General features: G+C 53.7%; 3 protein-coding genes and 1 non-coding gene across 4 annotated transcripts; 1 reads left to right on the top strand and 3 right to left on the bottom strand.

Moving 5' to 3' along the window:
- Window positions 1–181: 181 nt before the first annotated feature.
- On the bottom strand, window positions 182–5,068 carry NPFFR1 (neuropeptide FF receptor 1). Its single transcript, XM_065843617.2, has 4 exons — window positions 4,933–5,068; window positions 2,459–2,758; window positions 1,360–1,459; window positions 182–1,014 (listed from the first exon to the last, which is right to left on the bottom strand). Exons 1-4 carry the CDS (start codon window positions 4,973–4,975, stop codon window positions 210–212), a joined length of 1,248 nt encoding a protein of 415 aa, XP_065699689.2. The 5' UTR covers window positions 4,976–5,068; the 3' UTR covers window positions 182–209.
- A 998-nt stretch (window positions 5,069–6,066) lies between these two features.
- On the bottom strand, window positions 6,067–14,312 carry LRRC20 (leucine rich repeat containing 20). Its single transcript, XM_065843639.2, has 4 exons — window positions 14,144–14,312; window positions 12,940–13,089; window positions 10,704–10,871; window positions 6,067–6,642 (listed from the first exon to the last, which is right to left on the bottom strand). Exons 1-4 carry the CDS (start codon window positions 14,223–14,225, stop codon window positions 6,491–6,493), a joined length of 552 nt encoding a protein of 183 aa, XP_065699711.1. The 5' UTR covers window positions 14,226–14,312; the 3' UTR covers window positions 6,067–6,490.
- An 804-nt stretch (window positions 14,313–15,116) lies between these two features.
- Window positions 15,117–15,188, bottom strand: TRNAE-UUC (transfer RNA glutamic acid (anticodon UUC)). Its single transcript has one exon. It is a non-coding gene; the product is annotated as a tRNA-Glu (tRNA).
- Window positions 15,189–15,291: 103 nt separating this feature from the next.
- Window positions 15,292–18,520, top strand: EIF4EBP2 (eukaryotic translation initiation factor 4E binding protein 2). Its single transcript, XM_065843718.2, has 3 exons — window positions 15,292–15,470; window positions 16,109–16,288; window positions 16,375–18,520. Exons 1-3 carry the CDS (start codon window positions 15,332–15,334, stop codon window positions 16,404–16,406), a joined length of 351 nt encoding a protein of 116 aa, XP_065699790.1. The 5' UTR covers window positions 15,292–15,331; the 3' UTR covers window positions 16,407–18,520.
- Window positions 18,521–19,967: the final 1,447 nt, after the last annotated feature.

The following is a 19,967-nucleotide window of genomic DNA, read 5'->3' on the forward strand; positions in this document are numbered from 1 at the left end:
CCCCTCTGACCGCCGCGCCACGCCGCCGCGAACCCTCCCGCCACGCCGGCGTGGCGGGAGGGCTCGCGGCGGCGTGGCACGAGAAGCTTTGTCGCGATAGCACGGTCACGATAGCATGGAGCGCATCTTTATTGCAGTGACTCACAGCCCGCGGACGCGGCGAATCCCCCGCCCCCCCCACCCCGCAAGCCCTCGGTCCCGATGGCCACTCAGCCGTCCCAGGCAGGGACACCGGTGCGGCGGGGCACCAACAGCCCCGATTCGGAAGCGGGAGGCGAGTCGCTGGGCTGCTGCGCCTGGGCGAAGACGCGGTTGCGGGCGCCGAAGAGGATCCCGCAGCTGTGGCTTCTGGGGCCGTAGGGCCCGCGGTGGTGGTGGCGGTGGGGCGAGCAGAAGGGGGCCCTGAAGGCCTCCTGGAAGCCCCGTCGGAAGTTCTCGTTGAAGTAGCCGTAGATGATGGGGTTGGCACTGCTGTTGAAGAAGGCCAACCAGTGGGCAAAGGGGAAGATGTAGGCGGTGACCAGGTGGAGCTGGCCCTCGCTCAGCCACCCATAGTCCATCAGCAGCATCAGTGTCCAGAGGGGAAGCCAGGAAAGGGTGAAGAAGAGGGCGACAATGATGAGCATGTTGATGACCTTGGCCTTCCTCCGGGAGACCCTCCTCCCCTCCGGCTCCCCTTGGCTACGGTCAGGTGCCGCCGACTTGAAGAGCTTGAAGGCGATGCGAGCATACATGACAACAATGAGGGCAAGCGGGGCCACATAGATGTGGGAGAAGAGGACGGTGGTGTAGATCCTCCTCATCCCCACCTCAGGCCAGGCCTCCCAGCAGAAGTAAAGGGGGTAGGAATTGTTGTAGGTGTCCACCATGAAGTGGTGTTCCTCTCTGGTGACAGTCAGGGTGATGGCAGCGGGGCACATGATGAGCAGGGCCAGCACCCAGATGACAGCGATGGTCACCAGGGATTTCCTCAGCGTCAGCTTCTGCCGAAAGGGGTGGACAATGCAGCGAAACCTGTGGGAGGGCAGACAGTGGTGGCTTTGGGCACCTGGTGGGATGTCCATGGGGCAGGAGGGCGGCCAGGACCCAGAGGTGGGAAATGGGAGGTAAGGTGGGTTGCTCTTTACATATTGCTTTTGGTGTCAGAGGTAGGTTGGAATCTCTCTAGCATTGCTGTTTGCAGCCCAAGGTGGGGAAGGACACCTTGCTGTGATGCCCTGTGGACAGCTTTTTGGTCCTTCTGGAGAGATGGGTCACGCTCATGATGCCCCTGGGAGGTTTTCCATGATGGAAAACTGCATGGGACAACTGAACATGGTGAGTGGAGACTCCAACCCCATGTTCCCCACGCCAACATACCTCTCCATGGCGATGGCCACCAGCGTGAAGACAGAGGCAGAGACAGACATACCCTGCACCAAACCGCTCATTTTGCACATGGCGTTGTCAAATGGCCAGCCTGTGAGGAGACACCAAGAAGGATGTAGGGGCTGTGGGCTCAGCCAGACTTAACTCTCTGAGCCCCAACATTCAGGTCTTAGTCTCTGTTTCTGAGCGCCCAAACACAAGATTTACTCCCTGTTTCTGAGCCCCATAGCACAGGACTTAGTCTCTGTTTCTGAGGCCAAAACTGCACGATTTAGTTTATTCTTCTGAGCCCCAAAATGCACGACTTAGTCTCTGTTTCTGAGCCCCCAGGCACACATGTCTACCTTGTAGTTGGGAGGTTGCTGAATCCTGCTCCTAAAGGTGATACTGCATTTTTGGCTTATACAGAGAAGGCCTTTAGCAGCACAGATGCTTGGAGGAAAAAACTCAAAAAGTGGTAAAAAAAGATGCATATTATGCGTCTTCGAAACTCACGGAACATGGTGGTTGTCATTTCTCCTCCCCTTACCTAGGGCTGCGTCTGTTGTCACGGGGACAGACCTTGGGATCCTCAATCCAAAGAGCTTTTGTTTTCTTTCTTGACCTCAATGTTAAGGCATTGATAACACATAAATTGCACCCCACAATAAATAAATACAGACTCTGCCCTGCGCCCTGGCTACCGCTGTGGCTGAACTCCACCAACTGTGCCAACGCCGCCTTTTATCTTTGAAAAGGTCAACAGGCAGAGCTGAGCCAGCATGGGAGAAGATCGATGCAAGAAGAAGGTATTTTTAGTGTTGCTTGGTGGAGCGTGGCTGAACTTTCAATAAATATGTAAATGCAGCATTAAGGTCGTACTTAGTTCGCCAAACTGTCCAAAACCTGGAAAAAAAAGAGAGGCTTTTCCCCCCTAAAATAGTAACTCTAAATGAAATGATGCCTTTTAGCAGATGTGATTGAGTGGCTACCACCCGCCCTCCTCATCCTCAGCAAAACAATCACCCACAGGGTGGCCTTGTGTGGGTGGGGGGCAGAAGGTGGGTGATGCTCCCCACCGCTTTCTCTCCCCCTCTGCTGCCCCACTCACCCGTGATGAGGTTGTCCACCAAGGTAGTGGGCATGCAGAAGATGCCCACCAGCAGGTCGCTGATGGCCAGGTTGAGGATAAACATGTTGGTCACCGTCCGCATCTGACGGTTCTTCACCACGATGAAGCACACCAAGATGTTGCCGATCATGCACATGAGGAAGATGAAGGTGTAGGCCAGGATGAAGATGGCAGCCACAGGGGAGGAGTGCTGATAGTACGCTGAGAAGAAGGTGTAGTTCTCCTTCAGGAGGTGGCTCTCGCTCATGGTGGAGTTGGGCCAGCTGCCATTGGAAGGGCCTGGGGATGGGAAGGCAGGAGAACGAAGCTGAGAGAGGATAAAGCAATTATTGCCATTGTTTCTTAGTGTTCTCAGAGGTGGGTTTTCATATTTATACCAGTGCCCAACCTGGCTGGGACGTGTCCTGCTGGGATCATCTCAGTGCCCCAGCAAGTCTCCTCCTCATTGGGTTACTGCAGCACCTCGGCTGAATTATTATTTTATATCATTAATTTATAACATTATTGCTTTCTATTATAATTATTTATATCATTATTCTGATGAGGACTTCATAGAATACCAGCTTGGAAGAGACCTCAAGGACCCGCTGGTCCAACCTTTCTTGGCAAAAGTAGGATCCAGATGAGATGGCCCAGCATTCTGACAAAAAAAGCCTGTGCTCTGCTGATATCAGTATTTTATAAGAAACATCCTGTGTTTTTCTTTTTGACGAGTTTCTTCTTGTAGCCCTAAGGGTGTCTATAGAGGAGATTAAGAAAAAAGAGGATTTTAGTGGCAAAGCAAAAATGCAAGCTGCCCACCTTTCCAGAGTGTTTCACAGAGGAACACTTATGCCCCAATGCCCAGTTATCCTAATAGAATACCTAAATCATGCAACCAAAAAGAGAATCATTTGGAATTTACAGAAATGCAAGAGAAAGATAAAAATCGGCATTGACAGAACTGCAGAAAGTTTCAAAGCAGCAGGCTCGGCTGGATTTCACCACGCTGAGATTTGCTAGTTGTGTTTTATTAGTTAAATCTTGTTTTCTTAGTACGAAAGATTAACAACAGATCTTGTTTCTTCGTTCCCCGTTTGGAAGCAGGAATTGCAGCAGACAGAAGACATCTTCTTCCTCTTAGGACATTGTCTTAGGGATGAAGCGAGGAAGAGAAATCGTGCCCTGACACCGCGATGCTCTGGATGTGTTGGAGCTGATTCCAGCCGGTGTGGTCCCTGATGCGGTGAGCTGGGAGTGTCCCTGCTCCGAGCATCTGCTGCTACTTCTCCTTGAACTTGAGGTTTGCAATCTGACATCCCCTAAAATCTCCTTTTCCTCAGCAAAGCCACCGTACCTGGGGAAGATGGGCTGGGGCAGAGGAGACCTTACTCTCTCCTTACATATAAAGCAATAATTATATGTAATTATGTGCGTTATCTGGGACCCTGAGAGCTTCTTATGGAGCAGGGGGGATGGCGTTTTGTTGCTACAGATTTAGCGGGGGGAGCAGCTCTGTGCAGCACCCACCCGCGGGTTTCCCCAGCTTCACGCAGGCAGGGACGCGGGAGGATGCCGGCTGCCCACAGCAGTGACAGCATTTACTCTGGGCAAACCCTGGCTGCAGTTTTAAGGCAGAAAAAGCACATTTTTGCTTTAAGACTCAGCCTAACCACCTGCAGGTCTGCCCAGCTCTGAGAAACCACTGCAAAGCTGCTGCATGGTGGGCGGCCAGATCATCCCCCCATCCCCACGCTAGTGCTCAGCTCGCCAGCCAAAATGCTTTCCCCAGCCACCAGGACCACCAGCTTCTCCAAGACTCCGGCACAAGGGGAGGCCCTGCCTGGCTTCTGTACCCCACTCTAGATGCAGGATTTGGCCAACACATTTCAGCCAGGGGTTCAGAAAGGTGCTGGGGGGGGTTTCAGCCCCGGCACGGGAGAAGGAGCCTCTGGGAAAGGTGAGGAAGCATCAGGGCTGCTGGCGCAAGATGCTCTGGCTGGTTGACATCAGGTGCACCCACACAAACCGGTTTCGTTAGCAGAGCTAAGAGCCGAGACTGTAATAAGATTGCCCAAAACCTGCAATATTAAACCTGAAACTTTGCTGGACTTTATCTCTTTGGGCTGCAATGTCTTGCAGCGTTAGCAAGAGGCGGGTGTCCTATGGCTGAGGAATCACAGGCAGTTTCCAAAGCGAGGTGGAAGATGAGGAAAGGAAAACAAGAGGCTGCCGAGCCCCCGGGTGGGTGCCAGGTGGATGGAGGTGTCCTCCGCTCCGTGCTGGCATCTCGGGTGCGGTGACAAGGGGACAGGGGGGAACAGCCGAGGGGGGCGTGATGGGCCACCCACCTCTCTGCCTGGCTGCAGGGAGCCACCGCAGGGAAAGGCTGGGCTGATGGAATAGGGGTCTAGGGCGGGGGATGGACACTTCTTTGGGGGATAATATAAAATAAATCAGGTGTCGGTACTCACCTCCGCCGGCCCGACCCGGCTCCGGAGGCTGCATCGCCGACATGCGGGCGGGGGGGCGGGCTGCCGGCGGGGAAAGGGGCGGGAGGGGTTTGTCCCCGTCCCTCCCCCGGCACCCGCTGCCCGCTCCCGAGCCCCGGTGCCGGCAGCGCGGTGCTGGTGCCGCCGTGCCGGTTGCGGCTGCTCGCCGGCTGCGGCAGAGAAGGGGGGGTGGCGGGGGGACAGCCTCCCATCGCCATGGAGACCGGGGTACCCACGCACCCCCCAGGCCCAGGCAGCGAGGTGGGGAGAGTCCGCGGGAGGTGAGGGAAAGCTGCAGCAGGTTTGCTCCTGGGATGGGTCAGGTCCCCCTTGCCTCTCCCCCAGGTCCCCATGCTGACGACTTGGTGACTCTCTCCTTTCCAGCTGATGGCCAGTGTCCCCAGTAGTGCTCCTGCCTGTCCCTGGGGGGAATACACACTGGGAGCCCCGGCATGACTGGGGGGACTCTCATCTTCCACCCCATGTAAATCACCCACGCGATGGGGAAAAGCAGCAGGGCCCTTCGGGCTGCTGGTCCGAGTCCAGCTCCTGCTTCAGCTCCTGCTCCATTGCCAACACCAGCGTTCGCCGTCTTACCATGCTCTGCTCCCAAAATTTGGCAAGGCTAGAAGTCGAATATTTCCAAGATTAGCCATTCGTGGCTGCCCCCAGCCAGCCCACACCGTTTGGAAGCATTTGTCCCTTAAAAATGTGAAGGAGCAAACACAGGAGATATTTAAACAGGGAATTGTGAGACAACAGCTGCGATTTCTCCCAGGACACCAGCGTGCTGGCAGTGCCACCGAGGAGCCACATCCTGAGTCCCACAGCCCATTTCTTTCTGGGAGAGAAAGCAGCATGTCTGGAAGACCCACAGCACCCAGGAGGTGGGCACACTGTTCTGGGGACACCCACACCATCTGGTGATGGCGCTGAGCAGCGTGCAGGGACCCTCCGATGCTGTGTTGCTTTGATTTCTGTGGTGAAAACGCATGGGGAAAAAAAATTCTCTGGGAAAATCCAGAGGAATGCTGCTCAGATCTGGGCAGAATCCAGCAGGAGGCAACAAGCAGCCTTGGGGATTCTTTAAGGAGAAGACAACCGATAACTCATCCATTTAGTAGATACAGGAAAACATTTAATCAGGCATTGGGCACATTGCCATATCAGCAATCCCAGGGGGAGCGCTCACAGCCACAGGGATGTCTCCCCCCGTTCCAGCCCTGGACCAGGGCAGCAGATGCTCCCCAGCCCTGGCCAGGCAGGATGGATGCAGCTGAGTATCCAGCTGCCCCAGTTTCACCCAAACTGCACCCTGGCTCCACTTGCTCCCCAAGCGCTTGACAAAACACAAAGCAGGAGATTCCCCAGCTGTGCCATCCCTTCTGCTTGCTTTTTATTACGGAAAAAAAAGAGGGACTGGCTGCCTTGCTGTGGGTTTGGGACAGAAACAGCGGCATAGCAGGGACTACCCTAAGCCAAACCACTCTTGCCCCTGGGGAGAGCTCACCCAGCTCCTCTCGGGCACCCCAAGACCCTCTCAGGCTTTGGGGATGTGCTCCTCCGGTGACAGCAGCAGGTCGAAGGGGACAAGGGGCCGGACGAGGAGCCGCACATCGGGGCCGACGGGGTTTGCCCGGAGGTTGAGGCTCCGCAGAGATGTCATGGAGGCCAACTTGTCCACCGGCACCTCTGCAAAAGAGAGCACCCAGGTGAGCATCTGCTGGGTGATTCGGAGTGGGAAAAGCTACGGTAAAATGGGCGGCCCAGAACAAACCCCACTCCTGCTTTTATCAAACCGGACACACCATCAAATAATATTAAATTACGTGCCTATTCCAATGTCTTGACAAGGTGTAAACACCATGATATTAAATGTGGACGCTGCCCTCCAGTTCTCCCAGTCCCCAAAAAACACTGCTAGGTTGCTAAACTGGTATTCAAAGACTAATTCCCTTATTTTGTTCCCAGTGTTGCAATGCCCAGGAGCCCTCACCAGGCTGACGGGAGAGCACGTGCTCTTGGCCCTTGCTGGGCAGACGGCTCTGGGCCGGCTCTGGACACCCTCCTCTTTTTCAGTTTCCATGAATTTGGGTGTTTTCCTTTAGAAAAGGTTTCAAAAGGAAAGCCTTTTACATTAAAAAAGAGGTGCAGATCTCATGGATGGTCCCAATGTGAATCCACTGTGAGCAGAAGAACAAGACTGATACGAAAACACAACCATTAAGATAATGAAAAGATTATAGATTCAGCTTTTTGTTAAAAATCACAGTATTTTGGGCTTAAAAATCCCACCTACCTGAGTTTACCAAGAACAATTCCTTTTTAATTTGGCCACCAAAATGACAAGAGCCTTTCATATCCCCAGCTCTGATTTCTTCTGCCAATACTTGGAGCAGAATCGTGGTGTTGTTATTCCAGCTGCACAGGTGATTACATGATTTTTAAGCCACAAAACTTATTTTACGCTGGAAAAAGACTCAAACATCCCGATGGCTTTTTTCCCCTCTTCCCTCCAGAAAGCAGAGCTATTTTCTGTAATATACGTATTTCTCAGCAGCATGTCTCTCTCATCAGGCTGAACTTCACATGGATTTCTTAATGCCTCTTCTTTATGGGGGATTTATTCACTGCCATTCCTCCTGTATAATTTTGCATTTTTTTCTCCCTTTGTTGATAGATGTTCCTGTTTAATGACCTTCTAAGGCTATGCCGAGTGGTGACCCGTCACTTTGCTTAAATTTAGGGAGCCGGCGGAAGTATTTTAGGGAGCAAACCTTGCCTGGGATGGGAGCAGCCCTGCTTTGTGGTTTAATTTAAGGTAAGGAGCAGTGACTCACCCGCAGCATGAAGCGACAGGCAGGGCACACAGTGCTATAGGCACTGTAACTATAGGCATAGCTATATGGCTGTGGAAGCCAAAAGCACCACTTGCCAGCTCCCCGAAGGATAAGGCACTCGTGTTTGAGCCTGAATTATTCTCGCTGGCTTCACCAGTTCAGGAAAAAAGAAGCTTTTTCATAATTGAAGCAAACAGTCATTTTCTCAGATTGGAATATGATAATGAGTCAGTGAAAAACCCAGCTCCTTCAGATGAAAGGGCTGCCGCGGCATCTGAGGAGCCTGTTAATGAACATTAACAGCCTCGAAGGTCTCACGGCCGTGTACGGCTGCAAATTGAAGGGGGAAGGACCCAGCTCAGTGGAGCCACTTCCCAGTCGCGTTTTGGCATCACCTGCATCCTTCAGTGACCACCAGCTCCTCCAAACCCACCCACAAAAACCCGCTCGCTGCCTCCTCTGCAGCTGTTAACAAAGATGCATTTTCCGTGCCATTATCCCAATTTAAGAGTGTCTCTCTGATGCTCAGGAAGAGAAAATTAGCCACAGTTTCCCCTGCCCAGCCACGGTAGTGGTATCCAGCATCTCCCCTTGCTGTCTCAACATCTTCTGCATTAAACCATTAATTAAGGAATAAGAAAAAAAGAAATTGAAGCTTCAGGCACCAAAAGCCCCCCATGGACTTGGGAGATGAAAATGCTAATTTGATATCACTCTAATTAGCGGAGAAAAAGAGTTAAAGGCGCTGTTGTTCATATATAGATAATAACGCTCCAGGGTTAAGAGCTCATTGAGATGAAAAGGGCAGTTTGTGGCACTAAATGTCTCCTTCGGGGCTGTGGACTCCAGGCAGGCATTAATTAACCACCTTTTACTCCTCTTTCTATTTAGCCAGGAAAACATCACCTATCATCTCCAGTTCAATGTGTTTTAGTAGGTGACTCAGCCCTCTTGCAACAGGGGCTTTTAATCTGGTTTGGAGCCCTGCTATGAGCATCACTGAGAGGGCAGATGATGACAAGCAGGATCAATAAATAGCTGCAACAGCACTAAAAACTGAACCATCTGGGACTTTCATACTGCTGGAGAAAGCCCCAGCTCTTCCCAAAACCCCATCTCCCACCCCTGGTCTGGAGAACATCCTTCCCTTGCCCAATGGTCTTTTATCCAGAGCAGGGTCCTCAGCTCGTTATTGAGCTAAATGGTGCAACCTGGGTCCCATAGTATAAAAGGTAGTGAAATGCAGTTTCTGTACTGCTGGGGCAGCTCCTACCAGGGCTGGGCTGACTGGAGAACAGCATCTGGATGGACTTTCAGAGGCCTCCACAGTTTTCCTAAGAATGTGTTAGTTGTTCTTCTTGAGATCCTGCTGCTAAAAGAGGGTTCTCAGATGGTTGTAGTGGGTGGGTTGTGCATAGGAGCTAGGAGGGCAATAAAAAACTACTCTCTCCTGGGGTGAGATGAGTGCAAAGGGCTCAAATCCTACTTGGCTGCTAAGAAAATATCAACATTTGTGCTGATTAGATTCAAGCTGATGGGCTCTCCTTACCCTGTTGTGCTAGGCCAGTGTTGGAGGAAAAGGTATGTGTGTAAGTGCAAGCCCATAAATGATACGTAGAACTGTATTAGGATGTAAAATTACATATGTATATATAAATACAAACTTATGCACAGATGACTGGCACAGGGAGCTCGGTCCTTGTGCTGCTCAGGCCCAGGTAAGCTCAGCCTTAGAGACCTGAGAGAAATCCAGGAGGTGGAACTGGGGATGAGGTGTTTTTCCTTGGATGGGAAGGATTTGAGCTGCTGCAGCTCTGGGGATGCTCCGTCCCTGGGAGGTCATTGTGTGAAAGAGCCCAGGAGGTGCTGCGGAAGGTACCTGAGAGTGATGCAATTACCCAGACTTTTGTTGGGCTGCAACAACTCTACCTTTCTAATCTCTACCTCTTCAGTTCAGAAAATGCATAAAATAGGCTAATCTTACCTATTTCTGTAGCTAGATAGCATCACGCTTATTACTAAGATATGTCCCTAAAACATGTTAGCTTGAAATTGTTAATTTCTACCCTGTCATTATTTTTCTCCAGTCTGATAACAGCAGCTGAGAGGAGCCTGGTGGATGGGTTTTCTCCCCCAGGATTAATCCAGCTGGGTGCAGCCCTTGGTGCATCCATTCCTCCCTGCCTTCAAGCAGGGGAAAATGCAACAAAAAGCTGTGTCCTTCTCTTGCAGCAGCCTGCTTGCACAAAACGAGTGGGAAATGTGAAGTTTGGAGACCTCAGCATCTGCATTGAATCTCTGGGGGTGGGTGAGAAAAAAGGAGGTGAGGAAAACAATGTATTTTGCTGGCTGTCGTGGAAGCAGTATTTAGTATCTTGCGTTTCTACATGCGTGGCCAGGGAGCAGCTGATTCTGCTAATAAAACCTGTGTTGCAGGGAACAGCTTTCCCAGCTGAAGGCGTCCCAGATAAAACAGCAATATTGAGTAAACTGGATATTCACCTCCCTGGGGATGTGCGTGGGATGCTTCTGCCTTTGCTCTTTGAAAACTTTCCTAAATAAATCCTCTTTTATCTACATGTAACAGCTGACCCTTTTTGCCCGGCTTTTGAGGACTCCAAAGGCTTCAGCGTTGCGTGTGAATGATTTTCCTCCCACTGCAGAGTAGGGGGCGAGCAGCTCTTACTATTCCTTTCTCTTTTTTTTTTTTGTATTTTTAGGAGATTTTGTAATATCATGGCTCCTATTTACTCTGGGAAATGTTCAGGTGAGTTTGTGCCCTGGCAGCATCCTCAGGGGGTGGTGGAGCACGAGCAGAGCTTCGGGGATGTGAATCAGCATTGCTGCTGGGACTGTAGCTGCCCCGGGTTGATGCTCATCCCCATCTTCTGCAGGGAAAAAGGTCCCTCTCACCTGTGATCTCATTCTCTTCCAGGTCGATGGTCTCCAGGGTGGGCACGGCGGCCAAGGGCTCGGGGAAACGCCGAAACCTGTTGCGGGAGAGGTCGATGGCACGGAGGTGCAGCAGGGACGTGACCTCCTCGGGCAGGCGGTGCAGGTAGTTGCCTGCCAGGTTGAGCTCTGCCGTTCGTGGGGAAAAAGAGGCGAAAAGTAATTAACGCACAGCTTAATTTACAGCCCCTGTGCCTCATGGGCTGCCAGGTCCGGCAACGGATTTCCTCCCCTCATTTCTATGGTTTGCCTCCTGTGAATACTGCTTTTAGGAGCAATATGTTTCTGGGCGTCCTTGGGCTTTCCTAGTGAAACCTGTGCAGCATTTCATGAGCGGCAGCTGTAGGAATGAGCAATATTTCTTTGTGAAGCCAGAGCAATGCCCCCAATAGACATTTGTCATGGTTTAAAGCTAGTTTTCTTTCTTCATGTGCCTGAACCTCTTTGAGACATAAACAGAGTGGTGGAAGAAATGTATTTTTATGCAAGAAATATCTATTCCACAGAGCTTAACCCTTTGGGATGCTTTTTCCCCCCTGTGGGGCCAGGAGCAGCAGTCCTGTGTATGTCCATGAGTTGTGGGGAAGGACACCCCAAATCCTGCTCTCCCAGTGCCCTTCTCCAGTGACACAGGGCTTTCTGCTCTATAAATACCCATGCAAGCTGCCCTGCCCCTGCTAATACTTGGTATTTATAGGTCCAGCCTTATTCAGGCTGTTGCAAGGCTGTCCCCAGCCCCAGGGTATCTCTCCCCCCCTGAGGCCCTGCACATTCATTACCTGAGTGACTTGTCCACTGGTGGAGCAAAACCCTTGCTGGGAAGCAAAACCTATTCAGGGTTTATTTTTATTTTAATTTATTTCTTTTTCCTCGGGGCTCACTGCACTGTCTAGAAAATGAAAATTGATTTCCTTTGCTCGACATGTTTCTTTTCTCCAGCCTAAGGGTGTTTTCAATCTCCAGTATAACAGGGGGAGCCTTCCCAGACACCCACCACGGTGCCATTCGTGCAGTACATGGTATGAACCAAATATTTGCTTTTAGAAGCTGTCAGAGCCCCAGGGCGCTGCTGCAGGTAGGCAAAGCCCTGCTGTGGTTCCTGGGGTTCCAAACCATGGTTCTGGACACTGGCATGACCATGCAAAGTTGAGAGAGGTTTTCCTGCCCCGGTGAGACCACACCTGGAATATTGTGTCCAGTTGTGGCCCCTCAGTTCCAGAAGGACAGGGAACTGCTGGAGAGAGTCCAGCGCAGCCACCAAGATGCTGAAGGGAGTGGAGCATCTCCCGTTGAGGAAAGGCTGAAGGAGCTGGGGCTCTGGAGCTGGAGAAGAGGAGACTGAGGGGTGACCTCATTCATGTTTATAAATATGGAAAGGGTGTCAAGAGGATGGAGCCAGGCTCTTCTCAGTGACAACCAATGGTAGGACAAGGGGTAATGGGTACAAACTGGAACACAAGAGGTTCCACTTAAATTTGAGAAGAAACTTCTTCCCAGTGAGGGTGGCAGAGCCTGGCCCAGGCTGCCCAGGGAGGTTGTGGAGTCTCCTTCTCTGCAGACATTCAAACCCGCCTGGACACCTTCCTGTGGAACCTCAGCTGGGTGTTCCTGCTCCATGGGGGGATTGCACTGGATGAGCTTTCCAGGGCCCTTCCAACCCCTGACATTCTGGGATTCTGTGATTATCTTTTGCTGGGTGCCACAGGGATGTGTCCCTATGGCACCAGCTGTGTGCTGACAACTGCCACCACCTCCTGCAGAGGGTGAACAATTATTGCAGGTGTTGCAAATTGGGGGTGCTAATTAGCCAGCAGCACAACTCAACATGCCTTCTGCAGCCTCAAGTGCCCTGTCTCTGCCATGCACCGTTGTGCCCAGGCTGCTTTTTCTGTCCTCTTTCATCACCAGCCCCATCCTTGGAGGGAGCTGGAGGGTGATGAGGGATCCTGCAGCAGCTGAAAATGGCTGGAGGTGATGAGGCATGAGTTTGGGAGGGCAGGTGAGAGCAGAATCAGTGCTCCCATCCTGCAAAGCATGAATAAAAATGGGCTGGCGCAGGGGTGCTTGGAATATGGTGTGTCTGCAGAGGAGCAAAACCTGCGGTGGGGGAGCTTGCCAGTGCTGCGGCCCCTCTGTAGTGGCCTGGGGGTCTTTGATGGGTTCCAGAGGTCTGGAAGCAGCTGGGGTTGTCCCTTACCTCTCAGCTGGCTGAAGGTGTTGATGAAGCGGCCGGTGAGGGATTTGAGCTCATTGTTGGCCAGGGAGATGCGGTGGATCTCCTCGGTGACGCTCCTCATGGCTTTGTAGATGCCCACGGGGAAAGTCATCAGCTTGCAGTTGGCCAGATCTGCCCCCAGAGAGAGCCAGGCATCTTATAATGCACCCGAGCTGGGAGGGAGCAATGCTTCCCATCTTGTTTTCCACCTCTTTGGGTGCTGCTGCCCCTGGATGCCGCTTCTTCTTCATTGCAGGGGTCTTTACAATCACCTCCACAAGCACCACTTGTTCCCATCAGCAAAGCTAAAGGTGCATTCAACCCCAAATCACATTTCATTGACCTCCACGCTGCAGCATCCTTCTGCAAATCCTCAGCCAGCCTGTCCACGTCTAATAACATCAGTAATTGCCCTTCCCATGGCCCCAGCCCCCCAGGGAACGTCAAGCATCCCAAAGACACATCCTCCACCACTGACTGAGATGGAGCAGGGCTTTCCCTGGGCACCCTGCTGGTGTGGTGATGGAGGGGAAAAACGATTGTGCTTTTAACCTGTTGGCACTTTCGTTTTGCTCTGAATTGTGTCTGTTCCCCCTTCTGGGACATGCCAGGGGATGGAGACGCTGTATCCTGGCCCTGTGATGCTCAGCGCAGGCTCTGCTGCCTGCGCCCTCCCCAAAGCCACAGCAGGGGCTGCACAAGCTCAGTCCTCCCCCGTTTATCATCTAGTTCAGGAGAATATTGAGAGGCTGAGCAATGAAGCTCTGACTCTCAGCATATGCTCGTTTATACCCCAGAGCTGGGAATCCAGCATGAATAAAAATGAGCAGCTTTCATCTCCCTCTTTTGATGATCTCTGATATTAGCTAGAAACAAGGAAACTGCAGAAAACCCACAAATCTGACCAGGTGATGCAGGGAGAGACTTTATCCCTGAGGCGGGTCTCCGGGGGTTTATGCGCCGTCGCTGGGAACCCACTCACGCTTCGGAGGGGCTGAGCACCTTTTGGGGAGCCTTTCCTTTCCTTGGGGGTGCAGGAGCCCTGGGCACAGCACCCAGGGAGGGGCTGACAGCTGCTTTTTCTTGGTTTATTTTGACCATGGCAGCAAAAAATAGAGCCCGGCTTCCAGACACCCGATCCTTCTCTGGGCCCCGAGCGGGAGCTGAGCCGGAGCGCTTGGCTTACCCAGGGAATCCGCTTTGTTCTCCACCGTGTCGTTCACCTTCCTGGCCACCCGGGCCACTGCCTCACCCATCCTTTTCTGCATGCGGGCACCCGGTCCCACCAGGGCCGTGCTGTGGCCGAGGGGATCCACGGCTGCAGGGAGAACCCGGCCGCTCCAGCCTCTCGGGAGAGGGATGCTAAAAATAACCATCGGGATCAGCATTCCCAGGGGAGGGAGGGAGGCTGTGCTGGGGCTGGCATGGCTCTCGTGCTCTGGGATTCCCAAATCTCCAGGGTGGTATGTTTGGGATATGGGGGGTGCATCATCTTTCCTGGGGATCTTGGGCCGATGTGGACACAGGATTCCCAACTTTCTGAGCTCATGTATTTGTGATATGGTGATGCCTCCCCTTTCTGGTGACAGCATAGCCTTTGGGGTGTGGGATTCCCAGCTTTTTGGCTTGGTATATTTGGGATATGGGGATGCCTCCCCTTTCCCGGGGACTTTGATCAGCTTCTCCCCTTACTTGGGGACTTTGATCAACTTGGGTCAGCCAAAATGTTTTTGCAGAATCATAGAACCAGAGAATAGTTTGGGTTGGAAGGGACCTTCCAAACTGATCCTGCCATGAGCAGGGACATCTTCACCAGCTCAGGTTGCTCAGAGCCCTGTCCAGCCTGGCCTGGGATGTCTCCAGGGATGGTTTGTCCACCACGTGTCTGGCCAACCTGGGACAGTGTCTCATGACCCTTATTGTAAAAAAAATGTCTTCCTAGTGTCCGGCCTGAATCTCCCCTCGTTTAGTCTAAAACCATCTCCCCTTGTCATATTGCCACATGCCCTGATAAGAAGTCTGTCCCCGTCTTTCTAATTGTCCCCTTTTAAGTACTGAAAGGTGGCAATAAGGTCTCCCCGGAGCCTTCTCTTCTCCAGGCTGAACACCCGTGAACACCAGGCCCTCCCGGCCCCCTCCAGCCCTTCTCAAAAACACTCTTCCCACGCCGGGAGTCGAACCCGGGCCGCCTGGGTGAAAGCCAGGAATCCTCACCGCTAGACCACGTGGGAAGGCGCAAGGGCCGCTGCCCGCCCCCGCGCCTGCCCCCTGCTGGCGGCGAGCGGTTACGCGGGGGGGGGCGATGGGAGGTGGCGGGTCCGGGGGGGGCGGTGCCCGCTCCGCGCCGCCTCCGCGGGGACAATAGCGCGGGGCCATGTCGTCCGCCGGCGGCCGCCAGCCCAGCCAGAGTCGGGCCATCCCCACCCGCACCGTGGCCCTCAGCGACCCTGCGCAGCTCCCCCCGGATTACTGCACCACCCCCGGCGGCACCCTGTTCTCCACCACCCCGGGAGGTAAAAGCGCCGGGACACACACACCCCCACACCCCCCAGGGCCTGCGGGGCCGCGCCGGGGGAGCCGCTCCTGCCGCCCGCCCGCCCGCCGCTCCGAACACCGCCTATCGCGCGCTTATCGCGCCTATCGCGCGCTTATCGCGTATATAGAGCGCCTTAAGGCAAGCGCTTTGAGCGGGGTGTAGTTATTTTCCGGGGTATAACGCGGGGCGCGGAGGATCCCGGCGGGAGCAGGTGGGAGGAGGGCACGGGGTTCTCGACCCCCAGCGAGGGGCTGGGGGGGCTCTGCCCCGTCCCACTGTGTCACCCCGAGGTCGGAGCATCCCCAGGCAGAGGAGAGCGACACGGGGGACATTTCGGGGAGCTGCATCCGTCGGTGTCCCCGGGATATGCGTTCCCAGCCCTGCCGTGAGTTCGCCGAGCGCCCGGGGGGGGTGTTTATCCAGCGCCGAGTTATCGACGCTGTGCCCAGATAAAGCGCGGCAGCAGCACGCACACCCCTTGTCCCCCGCGCTGATCCTTGGCGGACCGGGTTCCTTGGCCAGGGCCCCCATCCCACCGGGAGACGCCTTCTGCAAACACACTCTGCCGGGCTGGATCCCCCCCAATTCCTCCTCTCGTCCCCCAACCTCCTCCAGGCACCCGGATCATCTATGACCGCAAGTTCCTGCTGGACCGTCGCAACTCCCCCATGGCCCAAACACCGCCTTGTCACCTCCCCAATATTCCCGGCGTCACCAGCCCCGGCTCGGCTGCTGAGGAGCCCAAAGCAGATGCCAACAGCCTGAACCACCAGGAGGGGAAGCCATCATCCATGGGTAAGGTACTCCCAGGGTGGGGCTTGGGGAGGTATTTGGGGTGGGGGGGTGACCCCCCTAACTCCTGTCCCCTTGCCTCTCGCCAGGGGACGATGCTCAGTTCGAGATGGATATCTGAGCGGGAACCATGGAGCGGCAGCAACTCCCCAGACCTGTGCACACCCCGTTCGGCTTAGCAGGATCCGTCCCGGCGAGGCGGGGGCGGCAGTGGTCCCCGCTGGCGTCCCCCTCCCCACACACCTCCACCCCCTCCTTTTGTGGAGCGCGGCTCTGGCTTCTCCCCCTTTGCGGGTGACCGCTGCCGGTGTGTGCTGGACGGAGCATCCTGCCCGGATCCAACCCTCCTCCACCCGCCAGCAGCCCGATCTCCACCGCGCTGCCTTTTTAAAACATCCCTTTGCCTCTTCTACTGCCTCGTGGGGCAACCCGCCCCCCAAAAAAACTCTCCCATTACCCCAAACCTCCCATCCCCAGCAGCTTGGTGGCCTGGAGCTATGTCACCCCCTTTGTCCCTTCTCCTGGAAAATTTGGGCAGCCTCTTGGGAGGAGGGGAAAAGCGTTGCTCCTAAAACCGAGTGCCCGCTTGCACCCCAGGGTGGGTTTTTTTTTGGTTCCCTTGGGACCTGCTGGCATTCGGTGGAGGACAACGTTGGCAGCCCCTTCCCTTCGGTGCTTCGGGTGCCCGTGTCTCTCTCCTACCCGGATTTCTTCCATCTCGGCCCTTTGACCGGACGCTACGTCCCCAACCCACCAAGCCGGGACTCAGAACAATGTAGCCATATGTTACAAAACACCCCCCTTGCTTTTATTTTTTTGGTACTAAAAAGGGGCACTTTACCGGCAACGCTTCATTTTTTCAGGCTGGGGACGAGCGCGTCTGGGAAAGTGCATTGTTTTTTTATCTCCCTCTTTAAAATGTGAATAATACAGGAGCAAAATCTCTCGGCGCCATCGGATGTCTCAGGAATAACTGGGTGCCCAGGGGGGAATGCGGGGGCTCGCTGGTGAGATGCCGCAGGGATGTGATGCTGCAACTGGTGGGATGCCCGCCTGGCACGTTGTGCCCAATCCTGCCCATGCCCCCCACAGTTGGGATTTGTCTTTCTCCTCTCTCGGTGCGATACTCGCCTTGAAGAACAGCGTTGGGTTGAGGGCACGCGTGGCAGGGGACACCGCAGCAGTGCTGTGCTGTGCCCCCCCGAGCCTGCCAGCACCCCCTATAATATTTTATTGCGTGTTGGAAGCCGCCAACAGCTTTGTAACCTTCTCAAGTGCCATTTTATCAGCCCCCACCTGAGTGCCTGCTCCATCCATCCTTCCTCCCTCACCGGGGTTACCCCACCCTGGTACCCAACCCTGGGGACGGGTACATCCCGCACCAGCATCCCTACTGCAGGTTATGTGCACTTTCTGTCCGGTAATTTATTTCTCTAGGCGTGTTTGGTGCGGGTCGGTGCCGTGGCTGGTTGCGAGCTCCCATCTTCCAGCTGCTTTTCTCGCCAGGGGTGGCTGCTGCTCATTTTTGGGGCGGGGGGAAGAAAAGAAAAAGAGGGAATGGGATGCTGGGATGCCTCTCCCATCCTTTCCCTTGCGTGGATAGTGCTCGGTGGGACGTGATGTGAACTTGTAGCCGACCGCTGTAGGCGCACGAGTGAGTGAGTGCAAGTAGAAATATGTATATGCGTGTGGGTGGGTGGTGATAAGACACACACAAATATATATATTATATATAAATAAATATATTTTTCCTTAAAGCAAAGATCCTAGGAGGTCTGTTAGGTCCTTGGATGGAGGGAGCGGCAGGGGCAGGGGTGCGGACATCCTTTGCGGAGCGGGGATGGCCACGGTGGATGCAGGGACCCGGTGCCTTTGGCACAGCCGCTCGTCTTGGGAAACCTGCTCTCCAAGCCAAAGAGAAAACATCCAAGAACAACTTATAGAGAGGAGCCAGAGGGAAAACACTGTTTTTTTCTAAATACCCCTTTTCCCGACCTCCTTTTGTCTCTGTTCCCCATCCCAGCGGCTTTCTCCCGGTTCTCTTTTATACTGGGCTTGGGGCTGAAGAGCAGGGAGACAGCGCCTGGCCTTGCCGGGGCAGCTCCTCTGCTAGGCAGGGTCTAGAGTTGGGTTTTTTTACCGTCTATTCAAGCAGGTGTTTGGGAGGAGGAAAGCTCTCGCCAGTGGTTGCTGTTACAGTGAGATCAATAAAGATCTTGGTTCTATTAAATTAAAGTGCTGGAGGTTTCTTCTGACCACGATTTGGGGGGTGTGTGGGGGTTTCTGTCTTCCCTTCAGAGCAAACGCCGCAACCCTCCTTCCTTTATGTTTTTCTTCCCTCCCAAATTCTTCAGTTGAGTTGCTTCCAAATTTCCAGTTTGGAAAAGAAGCAGCTCCAGGCCAAGGACAGTAAATCTGGAGCGAGCCCATGCCTCTCGCCAGCCATAACTCAGAGTTAACGAAGAGCAGAGGAGGGTCAAACCCGAACCTGATTGCAAACATTTCCTGTACAGAAAAATTCTTGATTTTACCATAGAAAGATCTCCCACATACAAAATTGCTGTGAAATGGTCATTTATCCTGCGCCACTGGGTGCAAAAACCTATATAGACCCGGGCATCAAACTACAGAGGTGCCAAAAAAGTCCTGCTTGGGACATGTCTAAGCCAGGCTCCAAACAGACCGCTGAACTTAAGCCGAGCTTGAATTGTAAATCCCCAGCAATTTCTCCCATTGCTGCTGAACGCATGTTTGCACCAGCCTGGGGGTAACCCCCCAGTGAGCCCTTCCAGCCGACCCCAGAAGGGCTGGACCTCAGCCCTGCCTCCAGATGTGCTGCTAAAGCCATTGTGTAAACCGGGGTTTAGCTGCTGGGTGGGGGGGGATGCTACAAAGCTGTAGCAAAGCCAATTCAAATCTTGCTCATTAGCTCAACCTTGAAGAGCCCTGATGGACCTTAACAGCCCTGAGCAGCCTCACCTGGGCTCCCCCCAAACCCAGGAGCACTTTTAAGCCCAGCCTAGCCATTTCCTCTGTTTTGGTTGACTCATCTGCTGCTGCTCCTGCGGGGACACAGCCCAGACTGATGCAGGTTTGTTGTTCCTTTGATAGCACCTTTATATATTTAAGTTTTAAGCCAAGCACCGGCAAAGTCAGCCTTTTTCTATGCACCTGCTCTGGGGGCTTCCATTTGTTTTTCTGTGTGTCTCAGCAAACTATTGGCAGCCCTCTCCGGTGTTATAACCCTCTCCCCAAAATAGTGCATCACTTTGGGATGCGGACCCAGTGTGTGAAATACCGCAGTGGTTCACCACATTCCCAAACCGCTTGGGTGAAGCCAAGAAAGCTGCAAGGAGGGTGCCCGGGTTTGGGGAGGACCCTCGTGTCCCCCCAAAATCTGGAGGAAAGCTGCGTTGCTTGGACCGTGTTGTTTGGCTGTTGGTGGGCTCCTTAGGGCAGGAGAGCCTCTAGGTGCTGATTTGGGAGCTGAAAATGGAGAATTTAAAAAACGAACCACCAAAACAGTCTAGGGCTGAAGCTCTTAATTGATAAGGAGGTCTAAATGAACTTAATGGGGGTAATTTTGTACGCAGTGGAGTCAATGAAATTTTGATTGGATGTATAGGTCTTATTCAGGTTGTAAACTGGAGCAGCCGCTGGCCGTGCCTGTGACTCCGCTGGG

Source organism: Patagioenas fasciata, chromosome 8, assembly GCF_037038585.1.
Source record: "Patagioenas fasciata isolate bPatFas1 chromosome 8, bPatFas1.hap1, whole genome shotgun sequence".
NCBI classification, from domain to species: domain Eukaryota; kingdom Metazoa; phylum Chordata; class Aves; order Columbiformes; family Columbidae; genus Patagioenas; species Patagioenas fasciata.